The sequence below is a fragment of the Apium graveolens genome, chromosome 8, assembly GCF_009905375.1.
Source record: "Apium graveolens cultivar Ventura chromosome 8, ASM990537v1, whole genome shotgun sequence".
Classification (NCBI taxonomy): Eukaryota; Viridiplantae; Streptophyta; class Magnoliopsida; order Apiales; family Apiaceae; genus Apium; species Apium graveolens.
In genome coordinates this window covers 71915999-71932665 of record NC_133654.1, presented here as the reverse complement: position 1 = coordinate 71932665, position 16667 = coordinate 71915999, and the positions used below count along the sequence as shown (strand labels likewise).

The following is a 16667-nucleotide window of genomic DNA, read 5'->3' as shown; positions in this document are numbered from 1 at the left end:
GCAAGTGCTTTGAAGCACTGAACCCTAAACCTTGATTCCAGTTGTTGATCTTTGAGCCATAAACCTTATTCTTTCTGAACTATTGATTGTTGTATACCCGAATACGAACCATAAATATATGATACTACTCCACAAATACATACAAACTAAATGCCAAACACTGAATTAAATTGCTTACATATTCAAACCATTGTACCTTATGGTTTGAAAGACCAAATCATTTCAACCTTAAAACTTTGATTCCTTTGTTATCCAATTCTTTCATTACCTAACAGCCATTCTTTGAAATTGCCATATTGATCCTTTGTGAAGATTAAAACCATTTCATTATTGAACATCCAATGTTGTTTATAATTTTGGTTATTACTTTACATTTTTTATTCTGTTATTATGTTAGAATTAGATTGTTTTATAAAATTGTGGACCAGATTCGTGGTCAGACCAGATTGGTGGTCAAGTTAGGCCAATGTGTGCCTTGGATCCATTAATTAGAGCAGAGCTGTGTGCCTTGCTCGGGGTTAGTGCGTGACTGATCAGCAGCCTAACCTTGTTTTATTTTAAAATGAAAACATAATATCCAATTCTAAATCATTAATCATTGTTCACTTGATACCTTAACTCTTTTCACTTGATTATCATTATTCTCAGTCTTGTCATTGTGACTTGCTGAGCTAGTTAGCTCATTTGTGCGATGTTGTTTATGTTCTTTTCCAGTTAAGAAGGAACCAGTTGGGAGGATCCCCAATCCAGTGCGAGAGCTAGGGGTCCCGATTGATTGAGTTAAGCTAGCTGATAGCTTTTGGAATAATTTAATTTTATGAAGTTTATAATAATGTTTAATATTCAGTTGTAAGTTTGAATAGTTGGGATTTGGGCGTTTGTAATATAAGTGTGTGTGTGTGTGTGGCTTGTGTGCATACTTTAACCTGTTGCGGTCCGTGGTAGTTGGTAAGTAGGGTCACTGAATATTATTATTATATTTATTATTGTTATAAGCAGGTTATAAATAAGGTGTGTGTGTATGGAACCTAAACTTCTGACCCGGGTTTGGAGGGCGCCACATGCTACACTCTTGATACTAGTAGTTTAGGTAATATTAAGATGAGGGGTCTTAGAAAGAGTGGGGTTTTATGTGTGATGCTTTTATCAAGGTATTTTCAGGCAAAATCAGTAATTTTGATGCCATTACTTCTTTCTTGGTTAACATGCTCTATATGGTCTTATCTTATAAATATTTCAATTTTAGCAACTAAGTCATGCTAGAGATAGGGTATAAGCTAGGAGAGATTCAGAAAAGACCTAGGAATGTGTAATATGCTAGATTTTTAATGATGATATGTAACACCCCCAAATCCGGGGTCAGGGGTTCGGGTTGTCACGAGTTCTATTTCCATTAATAACACTTAATATTAATAAAGAACCAACTACTGCGTACTGTGACCTCATAATATACACACACACATCACAAGTTATAGTCTCATAGATGAATACCAAAAATAATACAAGTCATATTATCCACAAATCATAAGTTATTACCCCTCAAAAGGGTTTTTGAATAAATTTATATGTTGTTTGTCATTATAACAATTCATAGATATACATAAGTATGGTACATCAAAAGTTGAAAGTCTAGCATATTGGTAGTTCCTACCTGAACCACAGCGGCATCAACGCCTAAAGGAAACCGCGAAACGTTACTTATCTCTGTGCGAATTGGGAGCTTGGTCATATTCATCTTGTCTAGCTATTATTGTGTGATGAAGAAATGAAGCAAGGGTGAGCAAAACAGCTCACAAAAATAACATGTATATTATGATTAATAATATATGAGCATTCTCATAGTATTTATGAAATTCTTGGTCAAGCAAAAATGAACAAAATTGATATCTTAACACGACGAAGTCGCAAAATACTCAAAATATATATATAGTTTATTCGCTAGTGCAAAGTATCTTTATTGATAACTTTCTGAAAATCTTTTGAATGCATAAGATAATCATTTACTAGATATAAGTTTAAAGATGAAGTTACCCAATATTGCAATATACTTATATCTTTTCCGAAAACTACTTGAACTACCAGTGTTCAAAGTATAATTAGTTTCAAAAGTTCATCACATAGATGAAGCTACAAGATCGAACTTGTACAGAATCAATATTTGAAATATCATTTAAAAGATATAAAGTTACGAGATACTTCATTATGTCCATATATATATGAATGTATATATATAAATATATATCTTTCATACACTCCTTGAAAACCTATGTTATAAAAAGTATAAACAAAGTTATAATACCCAATGATTTCGGAAGGAGGAAAGCTTTGGCATAAACCCGATATCTTGCTGATCAGGCAAAGATATCAATCAAGTCACTTTTATACTAGTAGATGAATGAATTCCTCAGTGGTCATCATCCTAGCCGCATTAGGACCTTATGTTGGACCGTCACCCGGCCTCTTACGCATTGATGGACTACCACTCAGCCGTTACACTTTTATGGTCTTCCCCTGAGCCCATGTTTCCTAAGCCGGCGCATTTTGATGGACTTACTTCTCGAATGGTGGACAAGTAATCAAAAACTTCTTTTATCAAATCAGCAACCTTGTTGCGAATATAAAAATATATCATGAAGCCGGATCCCTCGGGTTTTTGAGTGAGTATTTAAATCCCTTTCGAAAGGAATATCTTAAATTTGAAAACGGGTTTTGGGATCTGCTCTAACTTTTAAATTCATTTTGAAGACTCAAAAATATTTTTGAAAACGTTTAAAGTAAGGATGATTTAATATAATAAATCAGTTCTAAAATATTAGAAAAATATCTGAATATTATTCTTTAAATAATATTCCAATAAGAATAGCTTTTATAAAAGTAAATGAAGTAAAAGTTTTGAAAACTAATACTTGAAATAATTAACAAAAGATATACTTATACGAAAGTAAAATCTTTATTTGAATAAGCAAAAATAATGTTTATTTATTATTCAAAACTATCAAATATACCTTACTCGATTAATAGTTATAGAAAACTATATATAATATACTCGGGAACCTCACCTCCCGGTTTTAGGAAAAATGATCAACTTTGGGTCCCATATACTAAGGGTGCATGCAATTACTGTTTATCTCTAGTATAGGTATTATGCAGTATATAAGCAATTGTATTGATAATGAAATATCAAGATTTCAAAACAGGCATGCATATATATATATATATATCATATCAACATGCTTCCCAAAATATACATGTAACAATATATCGCAAGATTTGCTAACATTATTCATGCACTTATCTCAAGATAATGCATATATAAATAACATCACAACAACAATTTTACGGGTAGAAAACTTTCCTGAGTGTTCTGGGATAGACTGATGCTTAGAATGAGTCTGGTAACCTATGAACAACAACATAAGCCGGAATTAATCCTCGGTCGCTTAAGAAACTAATATTTACTCATTCATACCCTAACGTTCGCTTCTATGCTTAAGGATTTATGTTAATCGCTCGAGTACTCTCGGTTCCACCATTTTTATAAAATTAAACGTTAAATATTTGAAGGCGAATCTTTCGTGAGGTATTTACCAACTTTCTAATCCACTTTACATAATTGTTTCATGATCCGATTAGTCTTTTAAAGGCCTTAAACATGGTCTCTAAGTTACGCGAGGGGTAAGAGTTTGTTCGTGAAACATCGTTACTTAAAATGGTCGTTTCTCCTAAATTGTAAATCGGATCTAAGCGAACCACATACCAAAATAAATCTTACGACATGAACTAGCTAAAAATGGAAGTAGTGAAGTTTTGACTGTGAGTTTTCTATTCCGAATGTTAAGCACAAACAGTCTATAAGAAAATGGGCATTACAACGGCTATATTTACATGATTTCCAAAATTTACCAATCCCAATCAATCCATTCCAACTACAATTCATCCACAACTTCAAGATCCAACTCTAGGCTACTGATCTTAGTCAAAATGGGCTCTAGAATCCCAAACCAATCTAACATCATACTACCTCCAAAATCAACTAAACTACTAAATCAAACAAAGTTCAAATCATGCTTATCATACAAATTAATACTTATTCATCCAAACCATCTCAAATATCCAACATTCAAACTTAATACAAAAGGGTTTGATGTTTCATACCTTGTTTGGAGAGTGGAAAGTTGTTAGGGAGCCTGAAAGAACCTTGATCTAACCTTACACTACCTTGATCTTACAAAATAAAATCAAGAACACAAAGTTATAACTTTGAAACACTATTCATCATCTCTTTTGATGATTTCCTAGAAAAGATACGAATGGAAATAAAGGCTTAAACTTTCAGGAAGTCTATATATAATCATAGAGAAACTTAGTTAATTACCTTGCAAAATAAAAAGAAGTGGAGCTTGACTTTGGAAATTTTCTTCCTTGTTTTCTTCCTTGAAGCCGAGAGCAAATATGAAGAAATGGGAGAAGAAATGCTTATTGCCTTGATTTATTATTTGTATGGTGATTTGGCCTTGGTTAACCTTAACCTTGGTTTAATCAAGGTTAAATCACTTGGCCACCAATGATCCTTGCATAATATCTACTCCCTTCATTACATCATCAATCCTGCATCACTTTCTAGCCACTTGTCAAACTCTTGTGGTAAAAAAATGTCACCTTGTCTTTTAACCAAATGTTTAATTCCCTTGCTTCTTGTACAAGCTTGATTCTTGGTCGCTTATTTGTTTTACGGTTCACTTAAATTACGTTATCGTTGATTGTTTGAGTGATCATATTCGGGATCTTATCATTAGGGTTCCCCTAAGCCCTTCTTACTATCGTATATTCCTTTAATGATCCTATGTTATAATTCTTGATTTTAATTCCTTTTGATCTTATTACCTTGTACTTAATTCTTTCGATATTTGGTGGATTTTTGGAAAAAATCAAAGTATTCGAATTCGACTTCTGACGACCTTTACATATACTCATTTACTTTATGGAATACTAATACGATCTCAGAATTTCCACAACAGTACTCTTATATAGGGTGGTCTAATAATTTCCTTAATCAGCAAAAATCAGCAAAGTTACTATTCATCAGGATTACAAAAATTTCCAAAAATCGGGGTTATTACATGATTGCTAACCATGTTTCTGAGGATCTTGTAATTGAGAACCCAAACAACAAGCTTGCTTTTTGGGTTCAAGAAAAGAGAGTTCTTGCAGATTTAAATAGGAACAACCTAAACACTGAGGTGCCCCTCAACTATCTTCCAATCATTGAGGCACCTCGGGAAAGTGAGATAAATGTTTCTCTTCCTATCTCTTCCCAAACTACAGTTTCTTTGACCTCAGCTGTGCCTATGGTATCTGTGATAGTGACCAAACAGATGCCTACCCAAGTTACCAAACCAAAATCTTCAAAACCCAGTCTCAGAAACCAACCTCTAGTGTCTCTCAAAAGACACCGGTTGTAAAAACTATCACAATCCTTGAAGGGAGTGTACAAGGTAGTGAGCATGGTGAGGGAAGGGGTTAAAATCAAAGAAGCCCCAAGGATAAGGTGTGTGAGGCAAGTATTACCCAAACCAGCCACACTGCAGTCTCCCAAAAGACTGTAGCTATTCAAAAAGGAAATTACTACATTTCTAGTTGCATCCTACCAAAAAGATGTAACTATTGAAACAAGCTCTCCTCCAAGAGCACAGGATAGAAGGGGTAGGGGCTCTGATCAAACACAAACTTATATAAGAAAGAAGAAGGCTAAATATATGGGGGAGTCACAAGCTGCATACACAGTTCCAACTGTAGTCAAAGACTTAGTTACTGCACCTTCATAAAGTCGGTTTGATGTGGCTCCAGTAAATATGGAGTCACAGCCCCATTCTCTCATAATCGAAACACCACTCACACATAGTTCTCCAACAAATTCTCTGGATGTGGATATGATAAACACATCAATTCTTGATTCTCCATCTCTCAAATTCATGGAGGAGCCAACTACTCATGCAAGTGATCATCATCTAATTGATGATTGTTTGGATCACTTGCCAATTCTTTCTCAAATTGTTGAAGATTTTGTGCATAAAAATCTGAAATCAATCTCCATAGACTCAACAATAGTTTCAACTTCTATTCCTTTCATTTCTTCTTCCTCAACGGATATTCATCATCAGTTGATCAGTGATTGTCTTTCAACGGATATGCTTCACAACAGTCATCCGTTGATAATTTCAACTACCCTTTCAATGGATATTTCACATTCGTTGAATGTCACTGCACAACTTGATATTTCAAAATCTATTACAAGTGCAGATTACTTGGTAGTTATCCAATCACTCTTAGGTTTGAAGTAAGGGAGTGAATTGATTAAAAGGATTGGTTGCTTCGAAGAAAAAGGAGAGAAAAAGAGTGAACATATGCATATTATTTCTTCCATCATGGCAAAAGAGAGTGAGAGGAGTCCCATCTTAGATAGTAAAGGTGAGGGTGTGAAGGTAGTCAGCCAAGGGGATCCCTTGATGCAAGAATAGAAAGATAATGAGAGAAAAGCAGATACATGAGATATAAGGTGACAACCATTGCAAGTGAGTTAATAAATATCAATGAGGCTAAAAAGAGAAGACTATATCAGCAAAAATACATAGCTATTATAGATTCTATTTCCCTAGATGTTGAGACATTTACTCACCCTGTCACAGCCTATCAAACACTGGCTGTTCAGGGCAATGAGGAGACAGAAAGGACACTCAATTTAGTACAAGCAACAGCATCAATGTGACAGAATAAAGCTGTTTTGTCCTTGCTACCTCCTACAACTAATGATGTGGACTCAAATTTTGGAGCTCATGCTGATTCCGAGTTTGAGGATGATTTTGGTGATGAGGCTGGCACCAACTTAGGGGGAGATGAAGGCCCTAGTTCTTCTGTTCAAGCTCCAGAATGAATGCTCAGTAAAGAATGAAGCTATCATCATTTCACAACAACCATGTTCAAATTAATCAACCAAACTCAGTCAGCCATTCAAGCCACTACAAATGCCAACACCAAAGCTCTATTAGAAGCCCATCTTGAGTCTCTCAAACTGCACAAGATTAAACATCTCCAACAGACTCAAGATGTGCATGATATGAAGAATGTAGTTGAGGTAGTTAAGAAAGAGTTGAATGAGAAGATTGACCAGAAACTTCCAAAATCAACTGTGAGAGAAGTGCAACTCAAGCTCAGGAAATAGAGTGACTTGAAAAGGAAGGTTGAGGCCCTAACTAAAAGATTATCTAAAGTTGAAGACTATGTGGCCAAGATACTGGAAGGACAAGACAAACAAATTCAGCTACTTCAATAGCTAGTGGCTGCTCAACTTCAACCCCTGCTCTACTTGATGATAAAAAAGGGGGAGAATAATGTACACATTCAAGTCAGTAAAGTGATAGTTCCAGCTATTACTATCTCAAATCCACCAGCCTTGGACAATATTAAACTCATAAATCTTGCAGCACCTGAGCTCAAGATAAAACAACAAAGGAAACAAATTGATAACAGGATTGCACAAGTATTTGGTTCAACTGCTAATCAAGAAAAATTTGTGAAGAACTCCATATTGTTGAAGCCAATTACCATGGATGCAATGAAGCTAGGGAAAAGAGAAGAGGGTGAACCTTCAATGAAAAATGTATTCAAGAACTTTGTGGTGCTAAAGACCAAATAAGCAAGTGTCATAATTTCAACAAAACACCCAATGTTAGTTGATTTCTCCCCACCTAAGCCTGATGAAGAAAAGCGGATGGGTGCATCTATAACAAGCTTCAAAACAACCAAGGATGCCATCTTAAGGTCAAGAATAGCCAGAATCTATAGATATGGAAAGATGCTATGTGTAATGACTGGGCACCCTCGGTTTGGGGAAGCTAAAGATGAGGAAAACTAAAGGTTGGGAGCTCAGGAAAGAAAGAAAAAGAAAGCCATTAAAACAGTTAAAAAAATTGGAGATGCCTGCAACTTCAACTGAAACCGATAAGAAAGAAGAACCCAAGACAGAGTGGGCTAAAGGGAACAGAGTGAAAGCCAAGGAAAAAAGGCCAAGTAGACCTACATAAAAGGAAACTGAGCCAATTCAATCTACCACTTCAAGTCAACCAATTGTGCCCACTGTGGAGCCAGTTGAATACAAGGTTCATCCAGGTGTCAATTTTCATGGTGATCCAATTGTGCCTAAGGATGAACCTAAAGATTGGGAAATTTTACCTATGCCTGATCTAAATCTACCACTACCAGTCAAGAAAAAGAACTCAAGAAAGAAATACATTTGAATCAAGTCTAACCCACCTCAATTCAAATCCATCTCCAAGCCCAAGCCTATAGTCAACAAGGAGTATCAACTCTTTATATGTGACATCAAAGAATTCTCATACATCAATCTTTATCTGGATGAGTTAGAAAAAATAAGGGGGATTGATGCTTCATACAAGCTATCAAAAAGATTGGTGTTTAGATACAAGGGTGGCAAGGAGATTACATGAACTCTCTACAGAATCCTCAATGAAATGTCCTATTAAAGATATTCTCTGTAATTAGAAAAGATTTTGGATTCACTAAGGTGGCCAAATCAGAATTACTCAGCAAGATCAGCCATATCAGACAAAGCTAGAGAGATCCAAATGCACTACCTAGAATTTTCACTATCCCATACACTGGTGATAGAGTGCATTTGAGACCTTACTGGATGATGGAGTTTAGAGATGAAAAGTTTGTCAAAATATTTTTCATACTTGAGGACCAGTTGCAAATATCAAGTAATGATACACTCGGAGAAATGCAGGAGATGTTGGATATCAACAATGAATATGAAGCTGAATTCTATAGACAACTCCAAAATCAGATTGAGGAGAATAATAAGAGGTTGGGAAAGATTACAAGGGATTTAAGGAAAAGGAAATAATTAGCTCAGTCTAAGGAAGCACCTTGAAAATTACATGTAAATATTCCTTACTTTCTTGGTTAAATTTTTAATTGAAGCATTTTGTAATTTATCTATTGTTTACTATATTAATTTTAATAAGGTATTTTGTTACCATCAAGTCAACCTGAATTTATGCCTATAATTCTATTAGACATATATTGGGGGACATCGTTAGGAATATGTGGTAGGCTTGATGATAACTTACCAAAACACTTTAAGTAGATAAGTTAAATATTTTGTAGCTTTCAGTGGATGATCTAATTATTTATCCGTTAAAAGAGTAGCTTATTTGAATAAGTTTGTAGCACATTCTGTATACTAGAATAGCTGGGGGATTTAGGAGTTTTAGTTATTTCTAAGTCATGTTGACTACTAGCAAGATATACAAAAGAGGAGGGTTAATTGTAAATATAAAATGCCTTATAATTTTGTATAAGTGAAAGAGTATCAACTACTATGGACACAACTTAAACTGCTAATCTACATATTTTCAACGGATGACTTCATAAAGCTCAACGGATAACTGAGTACATTCTCAATGGATGAGCTAGTCAAGTTTCAACGGGTAACAGATGAAGCTTCAACAAATAACACCTATGAAGCCTCAACAGATGATCAACCAAAATAGCAGTGGAAAGGGACTTGACCGTGACTTGACAGTCACATGGGTTGATTGTATACAAAAGGAATGTGGCAGCCTGAAGTCATAATTAAGAAGAAAATGAAGCATTTCTATTTCCCTACAAAATATGGACATTCAGAGATGATGTATCTAATTGAATTGCATTGGATTGAGAAATGAAGAAACATGTGATTGGACCTAGTTGATAGGTTTTATGTTTTGTCTTATTTCACATGTAACTTGGTGATATATAAACCAATAGTAACTGGTAACAAAACACTAAGAAAATTAGAAACCATTCAAGCACATCAACTAGAGAGTCTTTCTAAACTGTATTCTTAGTACTCTCAAGTTCTTAGTTGTGTTACTTGTAAGCAGCTGTGTACAACTTTGTATCACAAAGATTTCTTCACACACACACATAGAGAGATATATATACACACATAGATATATATACATATATATGCATATATATATACATATATGTATATATCTTTGATGGAAAGATCAATCCACCACAAAGTTTTTAAACACTTGTTTATTAACTTTATGTTCTTGAATACAACTATTGTTTATCCGCACTTAAGCATATTCAAGCACAATTATATATTTTGTAAGAATGTTTAGAATTTCAAAAAGTAACTAGAATTTCATTCAACCCCCCTTATGTAATTCTTTTGTTATATTGTTAGGTAATAACAGACGCCAAACTAAAAAATTCAAATTTTTCATTTAAACTCATAACCTACCGCAAGCTGGTAGGAAATGCACAAAATTTCAAAAAAAATAAAAAATTTAAAAGTTGGCGCCTTAATCAACATTCAAATTCAAATGGCTCCAAACTAAAAAATTCAAATTTTTTGTTCAAACTTATAACCAACCGGAAGTGGGTAGTAAATGCCCAAAATTTTTAAATAATTTGAAAATTTTGAAAGTTTGCGCCCAAAACAAAATTCAAATTTTTTGCCCAATTCGAAATTCAAAATTTTACTCATCCTCTACTTTTTCTCTCTTCACTCTTTTCAACCTCATTTCATCTCCATCTATACTCTTTCATATACACTTTTTTATCATCTCTTTATATAAGGTTTTATACTATCCAACGTATCCAACTTTCTATCAAACAACTTTTCGCTCTATGTTTCTAAATACTGAGAATGGCCTTCTTTTTTGTCACAAAATTTCATGTTAGTATCCTGTGTGCTCGTGGTAGCTCTATGTGTTTATAACTGCTGTGTAGTAGGGACCTGAATCCGCGACCCTCATGGAGGTGCTTTTCCTCATAAGCGTTTAATTTTTTCACCTCACTAAACTTTCAATTTATATACATCTTTTAATCTCATTTTTTTCCATAAATATCATGTATGTGTTTTAGTTTTTTAATACTTTGTTTATGTGTTAACTTTTTATTCTTCGATACTAATTTTTACTTGTTTACTTCTTATGTAAATTAATAGGACTTAATACATGCAAACCGGAACTTATAGATTATAGTTAAAGAAATAAAGAATGCGATGTCGAATGTTGATGAAGGATAAACGATGATAACCCACTTTGAGGATGGTTGATTTTAGTGTTTAAGATAGTTTTTATTTAATATAATTTTTGTAATTTTAGTACACTTGCATGATATATAATTTTAAATAAAATGATAGTGGTAAGATGAATTATATTTTATGATGTATGATTTTCGATTTTGGTTGCATATTTGAGATTTAGACATTGATGTTGTTCGGAAATATGTTATATATAAAATCAATGAAATATTTTTTAAAAACCTTAACACACAATTTCTACTGCATTCAAGCCATTTCCTACCATCTTCATGCCATTTCTTACCGTCTTCAAGTCATTTCCCACCGACGCTGGTAACAAATTAGTGGTAGGAAATGCTTTTTATGTGTCATCTGTCATATTTCCTTCCGCATTTTGCCTCATCTCCTGCCGCTGCTCTTATTTCCTACCACTAGAGGTAGGAAATAAGTATTTCTTACCACAACAAGTATTTTTTTCTACTGGTAGAAAATACCTATTTCTTACCATTTGTGGTAGGAAATAGGTGTTTCCCCGTGGCATCTGCTTTGGCATGGTTGTACACGTCAACATGTAGGGTCCACATTGACCGCGATCATGTTCATTTCCCGGCAATGACATTTCCCACTTAGGTATTTCATATCGTCCTTGATCGGTAGGAAATGACTTATTTTTTACCGATTTTGGGCCATTTCTTACAGATTCATCGGTAGAAAAACCCCATTTTTCTTATGATATAAACAAATAATCGTCTTATATTCAGACTGCTTAACAAATTGAATAATATTCTTTGAAATAAAAAGGATTATAATAGCCTTCCCAGCAATCCATCATACGTCAACCCGGAAACTAGCAGCATCACAATTGACCTTCACATAAATGACATATGTAGCCCAATATTCATATTTTTTAGTTACATTAACTAAAATCGGAGGTACAAATATCCCCAAAGTATGAATAATTTTTTGTTTTGAAAAGTTAATAAGTGTATTTAAAAACATAAGTTAAAATTTTAATTTTATGTAATAATTTTATTTAACGAATAATATTATTTTAACAATAAATCATTAAAACTAGAACTTATAAATCACAAAAGTGAATATAATAAGATTAGTTTTTACCAAAATATCTCAAATATATCATAATCGCATAAAGAAATTTTAAAAATATCATTTTGAAAAATACGCTTGACAACTTTTAAACTATAAAATGACTCTGATTTTTTTAAAGAGTTTTTAAGGTTGATTGACGTTGCCACATAAGACAATCCATGCAACATCAATTAATTTAAAATAAATTTCTTCAAATATTGAAATATTTAAGTTGTATTATAGATAGCAAATTCGGATTATTTTTTTGAAAATGAAGTTTAAAAACAACTTTTTTGAAAAATGCATTCTAGTAATTTGATTCCAAGATTTTTCTTTTAGGAAGCTTGCACCTATTTTTTTTATTAAGGCGTGAGATAGAAGTGGAAGGGGGAGAGATCAGAGTAAAAATTGAAACTAACTACGACTGAAAACCTGTTCAAATTTTATACGCTGATATTCAGATTGTTTAGGAAAAAGTGTCAATGCTACACAGGCCATCTACTAGAGGTGTAAGGAACCCTAAGCACATGTACCCCAAATTATCAAATATATATAGATATTTTTAGTATATCGTATTTTTTGGCACTTCTAATATATTCGGTCATTAATTTTTTACAAAATATCTGGATTGTAATGTTGTATTGGAGTTATTATATTCGGACTAGTGACATACTGCAGGAATGGAGGCTTAGCATGGTAGTGCTGATCTATAAAAATAAGGGTGATGCACAGGACTGTAGCAATTATCGTGGTATTAAACTTAAATGTCATATTATGAAAATTATGGGAAAGAGTGATTAAAACTAGGTTAAGAAGTAAGGTGGAAGTGACAGAAAATCAATTTGGCTTTATGCCGGGCAGGTCGACCTTGGAAGCAATTCACCTTCTTAGACAGTTGATCGAGAAATATCGTGTACATAGTAAAGACTTACACTTGGTGTTCATAGATTTGGAGAAAGCATATGATAGTGTTCCGCGTGAGGTAATTTGGAAAAGTTTGGTGGCTAAAGGGGTGCCATGGATATATTTGGGGGCGATACAAGAAATGTATTTTCAGGTAAGGACGTGTATTTGAACACCAGTTGGGGATACACATTATTTTCCGGTAGGAATAGGACTTCACCAAGGATCCTCGCTAAGCCCATTTCTTTTCGCATTTATAATGGATGTTCTAACTAGGGGAATTCAGGATAGTGTACCTTGGTGTATGTTATTCGCGGATGATATAGTCATAATTAAGGAGACAAGGGTTGCAGTTAATGTAACATTAGAGCGATGGAGATATATATTGGAGTCTAATGGATTTTGGGTTAGTCGGTCTAAGACGGAATATTTGTGGTGTAACTTCAGTAATCTACCTTATGACGAGGGGTGGATGTTCTGATGGGCGATCAAGTTTTGCCCCCTAAAGATAAATTCAGGTATTTGGGTTCCGTTTTGCATAAGGAAGGGGGGATAGATGCGGATGTTACACATCGTATCAAATCAGGATGGCTAAAATGGAGGGCTGCTACAGGAGTATTGTGTGATAGGAGGGTTCCTTTCAGAGTAAAAGCAAAATTTTATAGGGTAGCGATCAGACCGGCCTTGTTATACGGGTCGGAGTGCTGGGCATTGAAAAAGGCTCAAGAGTGTAGGTTAGAGGTGGCGGAAATGAGAATGTTAAGGTGGATTTGTGGACGTAGCAGGTTGGATAGATTGTCAAATGGTTTTTTCAGGAATAAATTACGAGTTGCGCCTATTGCAGAAAAAGTGATGGAAGGTCGACTGCGTTGGTTTGGGCATATTAGGTGAAGAAGGGTAGCTGCTCCAGTGCGCAGGGTGGAGGATTTAGTGGTATCGGGATCGAGAAAGAGAGGGAGGCCAAGGAGGACTTGGACTGATCTACTCACGCTGGACTTAAGGGCCCTAGACCTCAGTGATGACATGACCTCGGATAGGAGATCTTGGCGCAGGAGGATTAGGGTGTCAGATTAGTTTGGACTTTCGTAGTTTGCATGTGTAGTTTGTAATTTAGTGCACTTTTTGGTAGCTTGTAATAATTTTCTTTGTCTAGTTCTTATACTTAATAAGTTTGGTAGTTTGTTCTCATAGTTATTAATAGTTTTAGTTGCTCATGTAGGTGCTACAATGTCGCTTTTTAAAGCTATATGACTAACTATATGGTAGATGGGTTGTGTGTTGTTTTAGTTTTTTTTGAACAGGTTTGTGGTAATTCAAATATTTAGTTTGGAGAGTGATCTCCAAGGGAAATATTGAGTTTGAGGCATCAAAAGGAGTGCAAAATGTGAAATAGAAGGGGCTTACGACAATGAATTAATGAACGAAACTTTTTACGGTAAGTCCCATGTGAAGAAGGCCATGGGCTGATGTACTTACTGTACTTATGTTTATGGATCATTGCTTACCTAGGACACACATATTTGTGCACACACACATTTGTGCACACATACAAGCCGGGGGTCTTTTGGGGAAACAGAATCTTCATTCTTTGGAATGATGGTAAGGCTGTGTACGATATACCCTCCCCAAACACTGTCCTAGACGGTATTATTGGGTACGATCGATTGATTGTTGATTGATTATTTCATATAGAATGTTATACATATATATATATATATCTTTTCACTTCTTCAACACTCAGGTAAATTTTTATACAACTCAAGGCGTCCGAGAAAGTTGAGATAGGTCTTACAGTACAGTACAGTCTGATAGTTCACATGACACCAATAATATGTTGCATAGTTTCTTGGAAGATAGTATAAAGATTAAACAAGAAAATCCAAGTATCTTCCAGCATAATCTATTCAGAGGCAAACCTTATCCGCATCACTTAGAATGTTACGAAAAAAAATCCATGTAAAAACACTTTTTCCATGTAGAAATTATTTGCTGCACCGTTGATGTCCGATGCTACACCGAAAGACAAAATAAAACAAGATACAGAAAAGAAAAGAGACAATATCTGGTTGACAAATTACTTGGACATCTTAATGTAAGCGACGTGAGATGTATTAGACACTTCGTTTAAAGCGCCTAAAACAGGAGCCAAGAAGCACGATGATGATTCTTCCCTGTAGAAAAATCCCAAACATTTACAGTCCGAGTCGCATTTCTTCCGGCAATCACCCAGTGTGGTTCGTGGAGTTCCACTTGTGACACTAGTTGTAAAATGTTCAACACCTACAACTTTAAAGTAGTCGACGGCCCCCTTACCACATGCTGGCAAAGCTGGTGGTGCACATTTCTTGCTCCATCCTAAAAGCCCATTAGGGGTCGGACAAGCTACACACTGATTATCACTGCAAACTCCAAAGGATCCGCATCTTTCCGGCAATATACATTCGCTCTCATCCCCTTCATTTCTATCGAAGAGCCTATACGTAGTCTCCCATGCATTATAATCAACGTGCGGTTCGTATGTATAGATTTTTAGGTTTCCATCCATACCAACACGAAGCCAGGAGTAAGTAGTATTGTATTTTGGTCTTGAAAAATATTCACTGTCAAAAGGGGTGCTAGAATTGTCCACAAAGGACTCGAGTCTGAACAGATAAGCCCAAGGCTCGTCACGCTCTATTGTAATAAAGGGGTCAATACTAAATTGAACTTTTGTTACTTTGTCCTTTTCGGTTCTTCCGATCATAATTTTGTAATAGAGTATGGGAATTTCGACATTGGCCGGCTTGTAATACATTGATAGGTAGCTATTCTCCAATACGTATGAATACGGCCCATTTGAGGCGTCGATATTGGAAAGTCGACTAACGATTTTGTTCTGCCCATTGGAGAGGAGCCCTTGGCCGACAAGAAGTGCATCACTTGGGTGATCAAAACTTTGCCAAACAACTTTGGCCTTGGAATCATATAACACCAAATTACCGTTTCCGAGTAATCTTAGTCGTACAACATCTTTGTTGGCAGTGCCAGTTTGCCAAGCCACCGTGCCATCAACATCAGCCAGCACAAGGTTCCCGTCGGTGCCAAATGTCAATGTTGCATTCTCTTTTACTGGTTTTGAACGATTGGCATCCCAGACCCAGCGCATGCCTGACGAGGACCTAGGATGACCCATGCGTAGTCCGAGTATGAAGGCAGTAGGAGTGTTGTTAAAGAAACAAAGCCTAAATGGTTGTCGCCCACGGGGCAAGTCACGGTAATTGCCATCATATTCGAGAATATAATCCCCAAGTGCGCCCTGATTTGTGTATATAAAAGTTTCGTTAGCAGGCACAATTGCTTGAGCTGGTGAGATTACAATGGAAAGGAGTGATAAAAGGAGAATAGGGAAACAAAGAATTGAAGAAGACATTGTAAGCTAGCTAGCTTGTGAAGATACATGGTAAGACAAGGCAGTGATATATATAGAGACATTGTAGTTTGGGTAACTAATTTTTGTTTGAAAGGTTATTCAAAGATTACACAGAAATCCTCTGTTTGTTTGCAAAAAAAGGCAAGCACAGAAGCAGATTTTGTT

The 16667-nt window shown here is 35.2% G+C and overlaps 1 protein-coding gene across 1 annotated transcript; it reads right to left on the bottom strand.

Annotated features, from left to right (window-relative positions):
- Positions 1–15048: 15048 nt before the first annotated feature.
- On the bottom strand, positions 15049–16538 carry LOC141677572 (epidermis-specific secreted glycoprotein EP1-like). Its single transcript, XM_074483566.1, has one exon. It carries the CDS (start codon positions 16500–16502, stop codon positions 15168–15170), a length of 1335 nt encoding a protein of 444 aa, XP_074339667.1. The 5' UTR covers positions 16503–16538; the 3' UTR covers positions 15049–15167.
- Between the last annotated feature and the right edge of the window lie 129 nt (positions 16539–16667).